General features: G+C 49.8%; 1 protein-coding gene across 2 annotated transcripts in view; it reads right to left on the reverse strand.

Moving 5' to 3' along the window:
- Positions 1-2,951: 2,951 nt before the first annotated feature.
- LOC140392978 (leucine-rich repeat transmembrane neuronal protein 4-like) overlaps positions 2,952-19,705 on the reverse strand; it is a 735,994-nt gene continuing 719,240 nt past the window's right edge. The window contains exon 3 of one of the 2 annotated variants that reach the window (XM_072478803.1): positions 2,952-5,015. In XM_072478803.1, coding sequence (XP_072334904.1) covers positions 4,818-5,015 — 198 coding nt within the window. In that variant the 3' untranslated portion in view covers positions 2,952-4,817. The remainder of the gene's footprint in view (positions 5,016-19,705) is intronic. The other variant, XM_072478805.1, reaches the window with a different exon arrangement.

Raw genomic sequence — 19,705 nt, forward strand, 5'->3', positions numbered from 1 at the left:
GGGACTGAAGCATACCTCCAACCTGAGGCACCAGGCAGTGAGCTGACCGGATACAGAGGAGACTTCTGACAAATACTCCTTACTCATATTTCATATCAAAGATCAGTGATAGTCAGATTTGTGTATATACTGTTATTAGAGGTGCATACCAGGTGAGGAAAGTGCTAGCAGAAAATCACTGTCAGAAATTTGTCAAGCAATTTAATCGGTTCATTGTGTGGTAGATGAAGGCTGCAGGTGGCTGGGTTTAAAAAGGCTGAGTAGTTTGATTGGATGTCTCCACTCTGCTTGTTCATTGGAAGATTTCTTACCTTCAAATTTAATCAATGCTATGTCTAAACCAGTCATTACTTGAATCAAGCATTACCTTTTACCCCACTCTCACTGGGATGTGTGACAGATACTAGGAGCTGTTGTGTTCCATGCAGATAGCTGACGTGGACAATTATCTCCTCAGATCAGAAGATAGCTTTGGAAAAGAAAAGTAATTGGGCCATCTTCATCCATCCACAAAAATATCCCAATATTTCTGTCAACTGACAACAAGTCCTCAAACAATTCCAGGGTTTCACCTCAGAGGCATTATCCAAGATTCCATTGCCTGTATCACTCAACTCTAATAGATATAGTCCTAAATTTACCTTGTACCAGTTGCAGCATGTGTCTCCTTGTTCTCCAATTCTGAATTTCAAAATGGATAATACGGAAAGTATAAAGTATGAAAGAAGTTGAGAATAATGAAGGATATCGGAAGTGTTTTTTATTCATTCATTTGGTGTGGACTTTGCTGTGTTTGTAGGCCAGTGTTTGTTTCCCATCCCTAATTGGCCTTGAAGGTGGTGGTGAGCTGCTTCTTGAACCACTGCAGTCCATGTGGTACACCCATGCTGTTAGGAACTGTGTTCCAGGATTTTGACCCAGCGGAAGGAACAGTGATATATTTCCAAGTCAGGATAGTGTGTGTTTTGGAGGAAACCTATAGGTGGTGGAGTTCCCATGTATCCTCTGCCCTTGTCCTCCTAGATGGTTTGGAATGTACTGTTGAAGGAGTCTTGGAGAGTTGCTGCAGTCGGTGGTACGCACGGCTGTCACTGTGCGTCGGTGCTGAAGGGAGTGAATGTCTGTGGATGGGGTGTCAATCAAGTGGGCTGCTTTGTCCTGGATGGTGTGGAGCTTCCTGAGTGTTGTTGGAGACACACTCATCCAGGCAAATGGAGGGTATTCTATTACATGCCTGGCTTGTGTCTTGTAGGTGGTGGACAGACAGTGGGGAGTCAGGAGGTGAATTACTCGCTGCAGAATTCCCAGGCTCTGACCTGCTCCTGCAGCCAAAGTATTTACATGGCTGGTTCCAGTTCAGTGTCTGGTCAATAGTAACCCCCAAGATGTTGATAGCAGGGGGGGGGGGGGGGGGTTCAGTGATGGTAATGTCATTGAATGTCAAGTGGAGAAGGTTGGATTCTCTCTTGTTCACACAACATGAGCATCAGACAATGCATTTCTCTTGTTGGAGAAATGCATTGTCTGATGCTCATGTCGTGTGAATGTTACTTACAACTTATCAGCCCAAGCCTGAATGTTGTCCTGGACTGGTTGCCCATGGACATGGACTGCTTCAGTACCTGACGAGTCATGAATGGTGCTGAACATTACACAGAAGATCACCCCTTCTGACCTTATGATGGAAGCGAGGTCATTGTGAAGCAACTGAAGATGGTTGGGCTAGGACACTACCCTGAGGAACTCCACCAGTGATGTCCGGGACTGAGACGACTGACCTCCAACAACCACAACCATCTTCCTTTGTGCCAGGTGTAACTCAAACCAGCAGGGATCTTCCCTCTGATTCCCATTGACTCCAGTTATGCTAGGGCTTTTTGATGCAGTACTGTTGCCTTGATGTCAAGGGCAGTCACTCTCACCTCACCTCTGCAGTTCAGCTCTTTTGTGCATGTTTGGACTAAGGCTGTAATGAGGTCAGGTGCTGAGTGACCTTGGCTGAAGTGAAAAATAAAGATCCCTTCTCAAATTATATTCAGATCTCATCCATCCGAAGAGGCTGAGGAGTAAGGGAGACCTTGCAAAAATTAGCTTGCCTTTAAATTGTGCCCTTCATGTCATCACAATAAATAGTGGACAGAATTTAATGGGCCGATAGTGAACTCGCCATCAACTGGACAACCAGTGGGGAACCCCTGCCAGTTCCATGGGTGGCACCAGTCGCAGGTCCACATGAGGACCTGGGCTTTTGAATCCTGCCCTATCAGAGCTGCTGGTCAACCACAGGCTGCGCCTCCTTGCCACCTGGGTAAGTGGGAGCAGGGGCCGCTGCTGTCAATGCACCCACCAGGGCCCCAGGATCAAAGAGGGTCCTCCAGGCCAAAATTGAGTAAGGGAAGGCTTGGGGGTGTGTAAGGGGAAGGGGTGGGGGGTGCAGTGGAGGCCCTCTCTGATACTGGATTCCTCGATCAGGCTTCGAGTGCCCGACAGCGAGGGGTGCTCCTCTGAAGTTGCTGGCATCCCAACAGGGTCTGCTTGGCAGCCTTCCAAAGACATGAGAAATCTGTGCAGCCTCTATTTAATTACTGAGCCACCACGAAATTGCTGTGAGCATTGGGATAAGGAGTGTTGAATGTTTAATTAATGAGCCTAATTGACATCCCGTCACGAGCGGGTGGGGTTCCCACATCAAACCATTCTGCCTCCAACTTAATAGGGGACAGTTTTTCCAACACTGGGAATTCGACCAGTGAACTCCTCTCTGCCTCCGATTCTCCTCCGCACGCCCCCCCCCACCCCCACCCCCACCCCCCCACCAACATGCCCCTCCAGTGGGTTGAAATAAATTCCACCCATTGCGAAATATGTCACCGTTGTTTTGTAGGGAAACATGACGTCCAATTTGTGCACAGTAAGATTCCATACAGAGCTACAAAATATATTATTGGTTAATCTTTTCTTTATTGATGTTGGTTGAAGGATGAATGCTGCCCAGGACACTGGGGTATAACTCCCCTGCTCCTCTTTGAAATACTAATCTATTCCATGCCTCTGTGGACGATGGTTCATTTTACCTCTGATCCGAAAGACAACACCACTGACAGTGCAACACTCCCTCAGTATGAAACTGGAGAGTCAGCCTCGATTGTGTGCTCTGTTCTGGGCAATGGGACATGGACTCCCAACTTTCTGACTTACTGGTAAGAATGTTGACACTGAGCCATGACGATACATGATTAAACTTGAAAGCAGTCAGTACCAGAAAAGAAATCTCACTGGGAACCCATCGAGGAAGGACTATGAGCAAAATAATGGGCGGAATTTTCTGGCCGTTCACGCCAGCGGGATTTTCCGGTCCCGCCGATGGCGCACACCCTTCGTGGTTTTGCCAGCGACGGGCGGCGCATTCAACGGGAGAACCCATTGACAACAGCGGGACCAGAAAATTCTGCCACCGGCCAATGGCGGGACGCCTTGCGACGGATTTCCATGGAAAATCCCGCCCAGTACATTTAAAGGGGAAGAATACCATAAGAGGATTAATTGAATTAATGTGGCAGCTCCCTTTTATTTCCGGAGGTGAAAATGTCGCCACCTGCGCCACAGTTAATACTGAATATGTTTTTTGCCACTCTGTCATTGACAGTGACATCTGGTGAGACTTATCCTTGCTGGGGAAGGTGAGGGATGCTGGAGAATTAAACCAATTCAGGGAGTCAGAGTCACACTGTACTTCGTCTGCTGTGACAATCGCTGATGGGGGGGAGGGTTGGATGCGTTGAATTGGCGTTTCTGGATCATGTGGCTTAAGGAATCCATGTCGTTGTGGTGTTGCACAACCTTCGGAAGGGTGACAATTACCCCATTGGTCTTCCCCAGCTTCAGATTCGGATAGATCACGGGAATGAACACCAGCTACGATGTTAGAATAGGACAGGGAGCCTGATTATCCATCAACAAATTTTACAAGACTGACATTCTTGAAATATTAGAAAATTTATAATAGTTGCATAATATTTCTAAATTGCATTAGAAGTTGCATTTTAACTAGGTCCCAATTGGCTGTTAGTGAAACTCATCACAAATCTGTTGAGAAATGCTAAATACCCAATTACATTTTCCAGCCGAAGTTAACAAAATACATATAAACTATCACTGAATGATTTTAGTTCAGTGTAATTACCACATACACTTAAAGACAAATACCCACTGAGCAGTGGCTGTGATCTGCGCTGTGCATTTTTTGAGTCAGTATTACAGAGAAAACCGGCTAAAAAATGAAACCGCCAATTACTTTTCTTTTAACAAAAATGAAGATCTCTTTTGAGCGATGGTCTTTAAATAATATTTTCACTCATCATTCCAATTCCATCGACACCGAAGCCAAACAAGCTGAAAATAAATGCACGACTGACATTAGCTATTTCCGTTTTTGTCATTTTCAGAGCATGTTCTTTATGAAAAATACTGTATCTTTACACCATGTTAAATAGCTCATGTATATACAGGTGGGCTGTAAAAGACAAGGACCCAGAATAAAATCTGTACAAGCTCTTTTGCTTTCTTGTTTAAAAAATACTGCACAGATAAAGTCAGTACAAACCGAAACGGAAAAGAAAATTCAGTCAAGTCCATGTTACCTCCTGCTTGACCTCCCACAGCGGTATCTCCGCATTAGCACAATGATTTATTTGTTGGGGCACAAGGCAACCTTAGAGTTTTTCAACTGTCTACGCCTTGCCCTCATTTAGTCCATCATTGCCGGTGGCAATACGCTACAGAGCATCATGCTGGCTCAGCTCACTTTTATAGATATACTAGATATGGCTGCCAGAGCATGTCACTGTCGCTATGGTGCTCAGTTCCGTGCCTGCCTCTCTGTGGGCATCTGCGGTGTCCTCCTGTGCTTGCACTTTGTACTGTTTGTGAGCCAGATGTCCCTGGTGTGCTCCACAATAACTCAGTGTTGGCTGGTCGTAGGTGAGGAAGGACGAGACACTCATGGCGATAGGGATCTGCAAGTGGAAGAAAAGACACTTGAAAATACCACTTACGTTGTCTTTAAGTCAAGACTAACCTGTGAGAATACATGACGCGGCATATCTGGGGCAAGCAGCGGAATTCTGCAGATGCTGGAACTCTGAAATGAAAGCAGAAAATGCTGGAAATACTCAGCAGGTCTGGCAGCATCTGCGGGGAGAGAAACAGGGTTAACTTTTGATGGCCTTTCATCAGAACTGGAGAAAATATAGAGGTGAACGGCTTTTAAAGTGAATCGAGAGTTGGGTAAAGGATGGGGAGTTAAGTGCTTGGGGAGGAGTCGAGGATAGGTGGGGTGCAAGTGGTGGGCAGGAGAGAACAAGGGGGAGATCTGTGATAGTGGTTAAGGCCAGTTTAAACCAATTTAAAGTAATGAAAGGTGTAATCCAAAAACTAGGGAGATGTTAACAGGGCAAGTTATTAAAGAAATGATAGATCTGCCTGGGGGAATATATAAACAGTGAGGGAATGTCCAAGAGAAAATGGGAGCAGTGATTAAGACCTGAACTAAATAGGTCAAATGCTAAGAAAGTTAAAGACTGTGCATGCTGGGAATCTGGGGCGAAATTCTCCGGTATCGGCGTGATGTCCGCCGACTGGCGCCCAAAACGGCGCAAATCAGTCGGGCATCGCGCCACCCCAAAGGTGCGGAATGCTCCGCACCTTTGGGGGCCGAGCCCCAACCTTAAGGGGCTAGGCCCGCGCCGGACGAATTTCCGCCCCGCCAGCTGGCGGAAAAGGCCTTTGGTGCCCCGCCAGCTGGCGCGGAAATGACATCTCCGGGCGGCGCATGCGCGGGAGCGTTAGCGGCCGCTGACGGCATTCCCGCGCATGCGCAGTGGAGGGAGTCTCTTCCGCCTCCGCCATGGTGGAGACCGTGGCGAAGGCGGAAGGGAAAGAGTGCCCCCACGGCACAGACCCGCCCGCGAATCGGTGGACCCCGATCGCGGGCCAGGCCACTGTGGGGGCACCCCCCAGGACCCCGGAGCCCGCCCGCGCCGCCTTGTCCCGCCGTTAAGGTAGGTGGTTTAATCTACGCCGGCGGGACAGGAATTTTAGCGGCGGGACTTCGGCCCATCCGGGCCGGAGAATCGTGGGGGAGGGCCCGCCAACCGGCGCGGCGCGATTCCCGCCCCAGCCGAATATCCGGTGGTGAAGAATTCGGCAACCGGCGGGGGCGGGATTCACGCCAGCCCCCGGCGATTCTCCGACCTGGCGGGAGGTCGGAGAATCTCGCCCCTGAAATCTATGAATGGGATGTTCAGTCCGTTGAGTCACTCAGTGTGTCAGGCAGTATCTGTGATGACAGTGCTGTCTAACACCATTTTCCTTTTCCAATTTTCATCCAGATTTATGTGGTTGAATGACATCAGGACCAACATTATATTTTTTTATGCCCAATTGCATCCAATCGTAGGCACTACACTTTAGGAAGGACGTCAAGGTTTTAGAGAGGATGCAAAAGACGTTTCTAGAGTGCTACCATGGATGCAGGACATCAGTTATGTGGAGAAGCTGGGGTTGTTCTACTCAGAGCGGAGAAGGTTCAGGGAGGTTTGATAAATGTGTTCAGAATTGTGAAAGCTTTTGTTCAGAGTAAATAAGGAGAAACTGTTTATGGTGACTGACGGGTTGGTGACCAGAAGACAGGAATTTAAGATAATTGGTCAAAGGATCAGAGGGAAGATAAGGAGAAATTGTGTCAAGCAGTGTTCTGTTCTGGAATGTTCACAGAATTGTTACAGTGCAGAATGAGGCCATTCGGCCCATCATGTCTGCACCAGCTCTTCAAGCAATCATCATGACTTAATGTCATTCTCCTGACTTTTCCCTGTACCCCTGCGCTCTGTATCTATTCAAATCATCATCTAATGCCCTCTCGGATGCCTCGATTGAATCTGCCTACACCACACTTCCAGGCAGTGCATTCCAGACCCCAACCACTCGCTGTGTGAACAAGTTTGTCCTCACATCACATTTGCTTCCTTTGCAAATCCCTTTAAACCTGTGCCCTCTCGTTCTTGATCCTTTTGCGAACAGGAACAGTTTCTTCCCATTTACTCTATCCAGCCCCCTCAGGATTTTGAACATCTCTATCAAATCTCCTCTTAGTCTTCTTCTCTGCAAGAAGAACGGTCCCAACCTCTCCAATCTATCCTCAGAACTGAAGTTTCTCATCCTGGGAACCATTCTTATAAACCTCATCTGCACTCTCTCCAATGAGTTCACAACCTTCCTATAGTGTGTTGCCCAGAACTGTACACAATACTTCAGCTGAGGTCAAACTAGTGTTTTGTATAAATTCAGCATGAAACCCCTTGATCTTGTACCTGATAGGATGGCGGAAGATAATTCAATTGTAACTTTCAAAAGAGGATTAGACAAACATTTAAAGATCAACAATTTGCCAGGAAAGTGAAGGGGAATGGGGCTGGTCGCCCTACGTGGAGCTGTCACATACTCAATGGGCTGAATGATCTTCTTCTCTGCGTTGTCATTCCAGAATTCTATGAGTGGAGCAAATCCATGGATTGATGCATACATTAACAACTCCAGTCAGATCTTCTATTTTAACATACTTAAATTCTAAAATGATGCAGAACAGAAGGAGACCATTCAGTCCATGGTGCCTATGCCAGCTTGTGGAAAAACTAGCCAAATTGTACCTCCATGCTGTTGTTTCCCCTTAGTACTATATATTTTCCACAGTTCAGAATACCGCTTACCTCTAGTCAGAGCTCTGGCAGCCTGCTGATGGGCACTTGGGAAATGTTAATGTCAGCCACATCATTGGTGGGCACAGGATGGTCCATCACACCCTCATTTTTGGACATGTCACTTCCCTGTTTATGCCAGACAGGAGACTCTGAATCTCCTTCCATTTCTGTCGTTTGGAATCATAGAATTCCACAGCGCACACTGAGGCCATTCAGCCCATCAAACCCATTCCAGCGCTCTGAAAGAGCGGCCCTAGCCTAGTTCCTTTCTCTAGTATTTTTCAAATATTTATCCATTCTCTCTTTGGAGGTTTCTGTTGATCTGTTTCTGCCATTGCCTCTGGTTGGTCATTACATTTCCTTCAAACCTTCAGTGCAAAATTTGGTCTCCTGATCTCTCCCTTAAACACATATATTGGCCTCTTGATGAAAGGAGATGTTATATCCTTCCACTTCTTGTACCGCACATAGGTTTTAGAATGCTTTTCGGAATGATTTATTCAGCCTACCTAAAGCCAACGATACTGATGCCATTTGCATTCACTAATATCCAGGGATAGACTGCTTGAAGTAATGCTTAGTGAAGCTGGTGTGATTTATTTTTTACCTGACATTGAGAACAAAGGCCAGGGAAAGAGATTTTCAACCTCAGGGAGAGTAGGAGAACATTCAGCCCCTCAAGCCTGTTCCACCATTCAAATAATCAGTTGCTGCTCTATATGTCAATTGCATTTGTCTGTAATCCCTCAACACTCTCATCTCACAAAATTCTGTCAATCTCAGTCATGAGAGACTGACGGTGCATTCACTTGTTTGGCCCCTCACCACATTGAAGCATTTCAGAATGTTTCGGACAATGAATTCATGCCACAGGTAGCAATGAGCTAAATGGCTGATTGATTGAATTCTGGATGGGCCACCATCTTTCACATAGTACCCATGGGATCTTTAACCTGTGCCTGAACGGCAAGGTTGGCAAACGCTCTGATGACTGCCAGCCAAATATTCCATTATCTCGGTGCTGCTGAAGCAGACATGCTGTTACTCAAATTTCAGGAATGGCTTTATTCCTATTCAATATTTACCATCACACCTAAAGTACAACTTGAATTAATATTGTGGCTTTAACACAGCAAAGTTCTCAGACTATTTCATCGCGCCGTTAGCGGGGGCTTAGAAGGGGCAACCACAATTCATCTTCAGATACAAGGGGTGGGATTCTACTATCCGCCAGCCTGGTGACCCTTGTCGGTGTGCCCTCGCCAGCAGCGGGATTCTCCGTTCCCGCCACCTGCCAATGGGATTTCCCACTGTGACTACCCCACGCCGCCAGAAAACCTGCGAGCGTTGGGTGCACTGCTGGCACAACGGATAATCCCGTCGGCGGAGAATCCCACCCAAGGGTCCTAAGAAGGTTTCACTTTAGTACTGAGAGTGTTGGAGGTGCTGCCTTTTATTTGAGATGTTAACCCCAGGCCCATTTAACCTCTCAGGTGGAAGTCAAAGATCATCAACACTATTTTGAAGAAGGGCATGGGACTTATTCCCGGTAAAAGCAAATTACTGCGGATGCAGGAATCTGAAACAAGAACAGAAAATGCTGGACAATCTCAGCAGGTCTGACAGCATCTGTGGAGAGTGAAGGAAGCCAACGTTTTGAGTCTGGATGATTCTTCATCAAATTGACAAAGAATCATCCCGACTCAAAACGTTAGCTCCGTTCTCTTCCCACAGATGTTGCCAAACCTGCTGAGTTATTCTCGCTGTCTTGGCAAATACTTATCCTTCACCCATCATCACCACCTAAATTAATCTAATTTTCTGTTTTGAGGACCTTGCAGATCCTGTCTGAACGATAATGTAAAACTGTTGATTTTAAATCTCCCCCAACTCTTAGTTCCATTGAAATTGGTGTCATTAAACATTGCAGGAGCAGGGGAAGTGCCAGAGCACTGCAGCACCTCGGGCTCCACCCTTCCTGTCCCTGGCACATCATATGGCAGCGGGCAGAACAGGGCAGCACCACGCTACCTGGGACACCAAGCAGAAGCTGGGCCTATCTAGATCCGGTTGCTCCAGAAGACGGCCGACAACAGGGACCCAGGTTGCAAGGACGGAATCACAGCAGGTAACTTCCACTCCTCAAGAACTGTCCAGGGATTCACCTAGACCTGGGACCTGGAAGGCCAGGAAGTTAGACATTAGTTAAGTTGGCTTGGGTGTAGGGCACAGTATAGTGAAAGGGTTAGGGCACAAAGCTGCATATATGTTTCAACATTAAAAACTTGTGCACTATGTTACAACCTCAGATGTGGAGATGCTGGCGTTGGACTGGGGTGAGCACAGTACGAAGTCTTACAACACCAGGTTAAAGTCCAACAGGTTTGTTTCGATGTCACTAGCTTTCGGAGCGCTGCTCCTTCCTCAGGTGAATGAAGAGGTCTGTTCCAGAAACACATATATAGACAAATTCAAAGATGCCAAACAATGCTTGGAATACGAGCATTAGCAGGTGATTAAATCTTTACAGATCTACACTCTACACCAGCATCCCCCATGACGACGGCATTGCTGCAACAGCCTCAGTACTCAACACCGACAACTGCCAATCTCCAGACTCAATTCTGCAACTCATCCGCTTCATTCTGGATCACAACGTCTTCACCTTCGACAACAAGTTCTTCATCCAGACGCACGGAACAGCCATGGGGACCAAATTCGCACCCCAATACGCCAACATCTTCATGCACAAGTTTGAACAGGACCTACTCACCGCACAGGACCTTCAACCGATGTTATACACCAGATACATCGATGACATTTTTTTCCTTTGGACACACGGCGAAGAATCACTGAAACGACTACACGATGACATTAATAAGTTCCATCCAACCATCAGACTCACCATGGACTACTCTCCAAAATCAGTTGCATTCTTGGACACACTCGTCTCCATCAAGGACGGTCACCTCAGCACTTCGCTTTACCGCAAACCTACGGATAACCTCATGATGCTCCACTTCTCCAGCTTCCACCCTAAACACATTAAAGAAGCCATCCCCTATGGACAAGCGCTCCGTATACACAGGATCTGCTCAGACGAGGAGGAGCGTAACAGACATCTACAGACGTTGAAAGATGCCCTCATACGAACGGGATATGGCACTCGACTCATCGATCGACAGTTCCAACGCGCCACAGCGAAAAACCGCACCGACCTCCTCAGAAGACAAACATGGGACACAACCGACAGAATACCCTTCGTCGTCCAGTACTTCCCCGGAGCGGAGAAACTACGTCATCTTCTTCACAGCCTTCAACACATCATTGATGACGATGAACATCTTGCCAAGGTCATCCCCACACCCCCACTACTTGCCTTCAAACAACCGCGCAACCTCAAACGAACCATTGTTTGCAGCAAACTACCCAGTCTTCAGAACAGTGACCACGACACCACACAACCCTGTCATGGCAATCTCTGCAAGACGTGCCAGATCATCGACATGGATACCACTATTACACGTGAGAACACCACCCACCAGGTACGCGGTACATACTCGTGCGACTCGGCCAACGTTGTCTACCTCATACGCTGCAGGAAAGGATGTCCCGAAGAGTGGTACATTGGCGAGACCATGCAGACGCTGTGACAACGAATGAACAGACATCGCGCAACAATCACCAGACAGGAATGTTCCCTTCCAGTCGGGGAACACTTCAGCAGTCAAGGGCATTCAGCCTCTGATCTCCGGGTAAGCGTTCTCCAAGGCGGCCTTCAGGACCCGCGACAACGCAGAATCGCCGAGCAGAAACTTATAGCCAAGTGCCGCACACATGAGTGCGGCCTCAACCGGGACCTGGGATTCATGTCGCATTACATTCATCCCCCACCATCTGGCCTGCGAAATCCTACCAACTGTCCTGGCTTGGTACAATTCACACCTCTTTAACCTGGGGTTACCCCATCTCTGGATCTGTAAAGATTTAATCACCTGCTAATGCTCGCATTCCAAGCATTGTTTGGCATCTTTGAATTTGTCTATATATGTGTTTCTGGAACAGACCTCTTCATTCACCTGAGGAAGGAGCAGAGCGGGTTGTCATCATCCTCCATCCCATGGGCAAGACCCGCAGTTACTGCCAACCCAGGGCCCCCACCCCATAGTGCGGCAGGTAGGTATCACGCAGGGGGTTGCAGACAGGTGGATGGGGTGGCTGTGAGGGAGGTGAGGTGGTGAGGGGTTTCTGTGCCCCAAGAGCTAGCCCCTCACCCGGGGGTGCACCTCAAAGATGTCAGGAACCATCGAGTGTGCCGGGATGATGGCATTGTGCATGTTGCCCAGGTAACGGACGCAGACGTGCAGGATGTGCAGCTCACGGTCACTTGCGCGTTCATCGAGTGGAAACCCTTCGGTTTGTGAAGATTGGCCTGACATGGGCCGGTGCTCATAGAGGGACATGCATCCAGTCCATCCCTCCCTGGACCTGCAGAATCCTGGCGATGACGGCGAACCCCACTTCATGGGCATCCTGGTGGGCTCATTCCACATTGAAGTGTGCCGACTGGGCATATATGGCCTCCGTGGTGGCATGGATGCGCCTGTGCACCGAGGTCTGTGAGATTCTGGACAAGTCCGCACTCGGCACCAGGAAGGGTCCCGTGGCGTAAAAGTTCAGGGTGACCATCACCTTGACGGTCGCCAGGAGCGGTGTCCTCCCCCATACCCCTGCGGTGCCAGGTGTGCCATGATCCGGCAGATATTTCGTACGGTCCCACTGCTCAACCGGAGTCTTCGACGGCATGCTCGGTCCAGCAGGTCCTCGAATGACAGACCCTACCGCTTCACACGAGGCCTCATGCGGCGACCCCTTCCCAACTCGTGGTCAGCCTGTTGGGCAGCCGGCTCCCCATCCTCACCGGCTGCCTCCCGCTCCTCTGGGGAAGGCTCCGCTGCTGCAGTGCCCTCCTCAGCAGCTCCTGCTCGTACAGCCTCAGCACATCCCCAGAGCTGCAGGGCCAGAATGAAGGCCACCATTCCTGGTTGGATTCCGATGGCCATTGATGCAAGTGGGTGAAAGGCAAGCGTGTCAGCATGGTGTGTACCTATGTGCCCAACCCGGTCCACTGGCTACAGGGTGGCCTCGGCCTCCACTGAAGCTCCTGTCCCTGCATGTCTCCCCCGCTCTCCCCCATCCACACACCCACCACCGGCCATTCCCCCCGGGCACTCTGCCCTCTGCACCGCACCCCTGGCCCCATCGATGCCCGGCACTGTGGGGACCTCTGGTCCTGGCACCCATCCCTGCTGACAGGGCGCTACCCGTGCCAGCGGTATGCTCCGCGTCTGGTGCCCTCCCATAGGGGCTATTCTGGGCATTGCCCTTGGGGGGGCTGCATGCCATCCTGTCAGCGGTTTGCATCCGGTTGGTGGGGAGGAGGGGTGGTGGAGTGCAAGGTTAATGGTGTACAGGGTGGGAGGTTGAGCTGGTGGCATGGAGTGTGAAGGATGGGTTGCGGGAGTGGTGGGGCGGGGGTACCCATACCACGGGTACGGTGGGCGGTCATTGTGTGCATAGCAAGATGGCTACCTTGCAGGCCGCGGCAATGGAGGTCTGTGCCTGGCCCAGTCCCGGTGGCGTCACCCCTGCTCCACGGCCCATCTTCTGGTCATTCCCTCACCCCCCCGCTGCTCCCCAGTCCTCCGCCGGCCATGGTATACGCCACGCTCCCACAAGCCAGCACTGCGAATGGCAGGACCTCTCTCCCTCAGCAGTGCGGCACCAGTCTCCCCTCTGTGTCCCTACAGGCGAAGTTGGCTCACAACAGACAGGAGAGGATCCAGATGGGTGGCAAGGTGCCGGACATCAGAGTCCTCACCCCAAAGGAGGAATGGGCTCTGGGGTCGCGGGGTGGCCGAGGACAGATCGGTCACTGACGTAGAGGTTGGCACACGACGCAGAGGTAAGGATCCAGCGGCCCCATCCCTCCCACTGACCACATGTCCATTCTCCTGTAGGATCTCCATATGACAGTGCAGATCATATGGAAATAACCACCACGTACTGCATACCCTTGGGAATCCTCTTGGGAGGTCTGAAGTACTCACTTAACTATGATTGCCAGTTCCCTGTTAGCAATAGCCTTCAGTCTAATGGCTAGAGGCCTGCTCGGTCAGTGGGAGTTGTGGGTGGTCAGTGGGACATGCAGACAGGGGCTGGGGTTTCCTCCGCAGCAGATATACATGATCCAGGGACTGGCATGGCGGCCGCACAGGCGCTGAGAGAAGATTTCACCAATGGGGGCAGGCTGGTTAGATCGCAAAGTGATCAGTGCCTGGCGTGGTGCTCGATTTTGGCCTCTCCTGCCATCTAACGGCTGCGTCGTGCTCTCGCCAAGCGCAATTAAATCTCACCCTGAGACTTATCATTGGTGAAGAAACAGCATCTGAAAGGTGCTGCCATCGTGTGATAATCTAATGTGTCCGCTCATAATCGCAAGCAAGTTAACCTTTAACCTGGTGTCCACAAAATATCGACCAATGTTGAGTAATCCTGTTGCTGCTCCCCACCTCCTATCAGCCTCCCTGCCCCCACTTCCCTCACAGCCGAGCAACGCACATAAATAACAACATTTATGTGCCACCTTCAGGGACAATTTAAATAACCAAACATTTGATTTAATGTAGAAAACAGATCGCTAATGAATTGAATGTTAACATAAACAAAGGGAAAAATATTCAACTAGAGACTCATCGAATGCATATTAGACCAGTGAGAAATTCATCATCTTGTGAAATACTCAGAAATAGCAGAGCTTGAGCCCCAATGAAGAGAGAAGATTGCAGCAGAACCATGAAAATCTATCAGTATCATGACAGAGGAGGAGGTTTAAAATAACCTGTCAGCCCAGCGCTGCAGCTTATCTATGTCCCTCTGTAACTTGTAACATCCTTCCGCACTGTCCACAACTCCACCGACTTTAACGTCATCTGCAAATTTACTCACCCATCCTTCTACGCCCTCCTCCAGGTCATTCATAAAAATGACAAACAACAGTGGCCCCAAAACAGATCCTTGTGGTACACCACTAGTAACTGGACTCCAGTCTGAACATTTCCCATCAACCACCACCCTTTGTCTTCTTCCAGCTAGCCAATTTCTGATCCAAACTAGGAAGGATGTGGAAGCATTGGAAAGGATGCAAAGGAGATTTACCAGAATGTTGCCTGGTATGGAGGGAAGATCTTATGAGAAAAGGCTGAGGGACATGAGGCTGTTTTCATTAGAGAGAAGAAGGTTAAGAGGTGACTTAATTGAGGCATACAAGATGATCAGAGGATTAGATAGGGTGGACAGTGAGAGCCTTCTTCCTCGGATGGTGATGTCTAGCACGAGGGGACATAGCTTTAAACTGAGGGGAGATAGATATAGGACAGATGTCAGAGGTAGGTTCTTTACTCAGAGAGTAGTGAGAGCGTGGAATGCCCTGCCTGCAACAGTAGAGGACTCGCCAACACTAAGGGCATTCAAATGGTCATTGGATAGACATATGGACGATAAGGGAATAGTGTAGATGGGCTTTAGAGTGGTTTCACAGGTCGGCGCAACATTGAGGGCCGAAGGGCCTGTACTGCGTTGTAATGTTCTATGTTCTATGTTCTATAACACATTTCAATATCAGTTCAGCGAGCTTCATAGCTAATGAATAAGTTAAAGTGACATTGAAATGTTTACTAGAGAGAGCGATCGAACGATAAACTCTGCAAAATGTCTGAAAGTGGAAAAGGGAAACCATCTCCTACTTGGCTGCCTGTGATGGCCCTCTCCATCAGAGCACAGACTGGGATCACACTCTCCATCAGAGCACAGACTGGGATCACACTCTCCATCGGAGCACTGACTGGGATCACACTCTCCATCAGAGCACAGACTGGGATCGCACTCTCCATTAGAGCACAGACTGGGATCACACTCTCCATCGGAGCACTGACTGGGATCACACTCTCCATCAGAGCACAGACTGGGATCACACTCTCCATCAGAGCACAGACTGGGATCACACTCTCCATCAGAGCACAGACTGGGATCACACTCTCCATCAGAGCACAGACTGGGATCACACTCTCCATCAGAGCACAGACTGGGATCACACTCTCCATCAGAGCACAAACGGGGATCACACTCTCCATCAGAGCACTGACTGGGATCACACTCTCCATCAGAGCACAGACTGGGATCACACTCTCCATCAGAGCAAAGACTGAGATCACACTCTCCATCAGAGCACAGACTGGGATCGCACTCTCCATCAGAGCACAGACTGGGATCACACTCTCCATCGGAGCACAGACTGGGATCACACTCTCCATCAGAGCACAGACTGGGATCACACTCTCCATCGGAGCACAGACTGGGATCACACACTCCATCAGAGCACAGACTGGGATCACAGTCTCCATCACAGCACTGACTGGGATCACACTCTCCATCAGAGCACTGACTGGGATCACACTCTCCATCAGAGCACAGACTGGGATCACACTCTCCATCAGAGCACAGACTGGGATCACACTCTCCATCGGAGCACAGACTGGGATCACACTCTCCATCGGAGCACAGACTGGGATCACACTCTCCATCGGAGCACAGACTGGGATCACACTCTCCATCAGAGCACTGACTGGGATCACACTCTCCATCAGAGCACAGACTGGGATCACACTCTCCATCAGAGCACAGACTGGGATCACACTCTCCATCAGAGCGCTGACTGGGATCACACTCTCCATCAGAGCACTGACTGGGATCACACTCTCCATCAGAGCACAGACTGGAATCACACTCTCCATCAGATCACAGACTGGGATCACACTCTCCATCAGAGCACAGACTGGGATCACACTCTCCATCAGAGCACAGACTGAGATCAAACTCTCCATCAGAGCACAGACTGGGAGCAAACTCTCCATCAGAGCACAGACTGGGATCACACTCTCCATCAGAGCACAGACTGGGATCACACTCTCCATCAGAGCACAGACTGGGATCACACTCTCCATCAGAGCACAGACGGGGATCACAGTCTCCATCAGAGCACTGACTGGGATCACACTCTCCATCAGAGCACAGACTGGGATCACACTCTCCATCAGAGCACAGACTGGGATCACACTCTCCATCGGAGCACAGACTGGGATCACACTCTCCATCGGAGCACAGACTGGGATCTCACACTCCATCAGAGCGCTGACTGGGATCACACTCTCCATCAGAGCACAGACTGGGATCACACTCTCCATCAGAGCACAGACTGGGATCACACTCTCCATCAGAGCGCTGACTGGGATCACACTCTCCATCAGAGCACTGACTGGGATCACACTCTCCATCAGAGCACAGACTGGAATCACACTCTCCATCAGATCACAGACTGGGATCACACTCTCCATCAGAGCACAGACTGGGATCACACTCTCCATCAGAGCACAGACTGAGATCAAACTCTCCATCAGAGCACAGACTGGGATCAAACTCTCCATCAGAGCACAGACTGGGATCACACTCTCCATCAGAGCACAGACTGGGATCACACTCTCCATCAGAGCACAGAATGGGATCACACTCTCCATCAGAGCACAGACGGGGATCACAGTCTCCATCAGAGCACTGACTGGGATCACACTCTCCATCAGAGCACAGACTGGGATCACACTCTCCATCAGAGCACAGACTGGGATCACACTCTCCATCAGAGCACAGACGGGGATCACACTCTCCATCAGAGCACTGACTGGGATCACACTCTCCATCAGAACACAGACTGGGATCACACTCTCCATCAGAGCACAGACTGGGATCACACTCTCCATCAGAGCACTGACTGGGATCACACTCTCCATCAGAGCACAGACTGGGATCACACTCTCCATCAGAGCACAGACTGGGATCACACTCTCCATCAGAGCACAGACTGGGATCACACTCTCCATCAGAGCGCTGACTGGGTTCACACTCTCCATCAGAGCACAGACTGGGATCACACTCTCCATCAGAGCACAGACTGGGATCACACTCTCCATCAGAGCACAAACGGGGATCACACTCTCCATCAGAGCACTGACTGGGATCACACTCTCCATCAGAGCACAGACTGGAATCACACTCTCCATCAGATCACAGACTGGGATCACACTCTCCATCAGAGCACAGACTGGGATCACACTCTCCATCAGAGCACAGACTGAGATCACACTCTCCATCAGAGCACAGACTGGGATCAAATTCTCCATCAGAGCACAGACTGGGATCACACTCTCCATCAGAGCACAGACTGGGATCACACTCTCCATCAGAGCACAGACTGGGATCACACTCTCCATCAGAGCACAGACTGGGATCACACTCTCCATCAGAGCACAGACGGGGATCACACTCTCCATCAGAGCACTGACTGGGATCACACTCTCCATCAGAACACAGACTGGGATCACACTCTCCATCAGAGCACAGACTGGGATCACACTCTCCATCAGAGCACTGACTGGGATCACACTCTCCATCAGAGCACAGACTGGGATCACACTCTCCATCAGAGCACAGACTGGGATCACACTCTCCATCAGAGCACAGACTGGGATCACACTCTCCATCAGAACACAGACTGGGATCACACTCTCCATCAGAGCACAGACTGGGATCACACTCTCCATCAGAGCACTGACTGGGATCACACTCTCCATCAGAGCACAGACTGGGATCACACTCTCCATCAGAGCACAGACTGGGATCACACTCTCCATCAGAGCACAGACTGGGATCACACTCTCCATCAGAGCGCTGACTGGGATCACACTCTCCATCAGAGCACAGACTGGGATCACACTCTCCATCAGAGCACAAACGGGGATCACACTCTCCATCAGAGCACTGACTGGGATCACACTCTCCATCAGAACACAGACTGGGATCACACTCTCTATCAGAGCACAGACTGGGATCACACTCTCCATCAGAGCACTGACTGGGATCACACTCTCCATCAGAGCACAGACTGGGATCACACTCTCCATCAGAGCACAGACTGGGATCACACTCTCCATCAGAGCACTGACTGAGATCGCACTATCCATCAGAGCACTGACTGGGATCACATGATTCATCAAAGCACAGACTGGAATCACACTATCCATCGGAGCACTGACTGGGATCGCACTATCCATCAGAGCACTGACTGGGATCGCACTATCCATCAGAGCACTGACTGGGATCGCACTATCCATCAAAGCACTGATTGGGATCATGCTATCCATCATGCACTGACAGGGATCACACTATCCATCAGAGCACTGACTGGGATTGCCGTATCCATCAGAGCACTGACTGGGATCACACTATCCATCAGAGATCTAACTGGGATCGCACTATCAATGAAATCAATGACTGGGATCAGACTATCCTTCAAATCAATGGCTGGGACCACACTATCCATTACATTGAGCACAGACTGGGATCACACTCTCCATCAGAGCACAGACTGGGATCACACTCTCCATCAGAGCACAGACTGGGATCACACTCTCCATCAGAACACAGACTGGGATCACACTCTCCATCAGAGCACAGACTGGGATCACACTCTCCATCAGATCACTGACTGGGATCACACTCTCCATCAGAGCACAGACTGGGATCACACTCTCCATCAGAGCACAGACTGGGATCACACTCTCCATCAGAGCACAGACTGGGATCACACTCTCCATCAGAGCGCTGACTGGGATCACACTCTCCATCAGAGCACAGACTGGGATCACACTCTCCATCAGAGCACAGACTGGGATCACACTCTCCATCAGAGCACAGACTGGGATCACACTCTCCATCAGAGCACAGACTGGGATCACACTCTCCATCAGAGCACAGACTGGGATCACACTCTCCATCAG

The sequence above is a fragment of the Scyliorhinus torazame genome, chromosome 16 (assembly GCF_047496885.1).
Source record: "Scyliorhinus torazame isolate Kashiwa2021f chromosome 16, sScyTor2.1, whole genome shotgun sequence".
Lineage (NCBI taxonomy): Eukaryota > Metazoa > Chordata > Chondrichthyes > Carcharhiniformes > Scyliorhinidae > Scyliorhinus > Scyliorhinus torazame.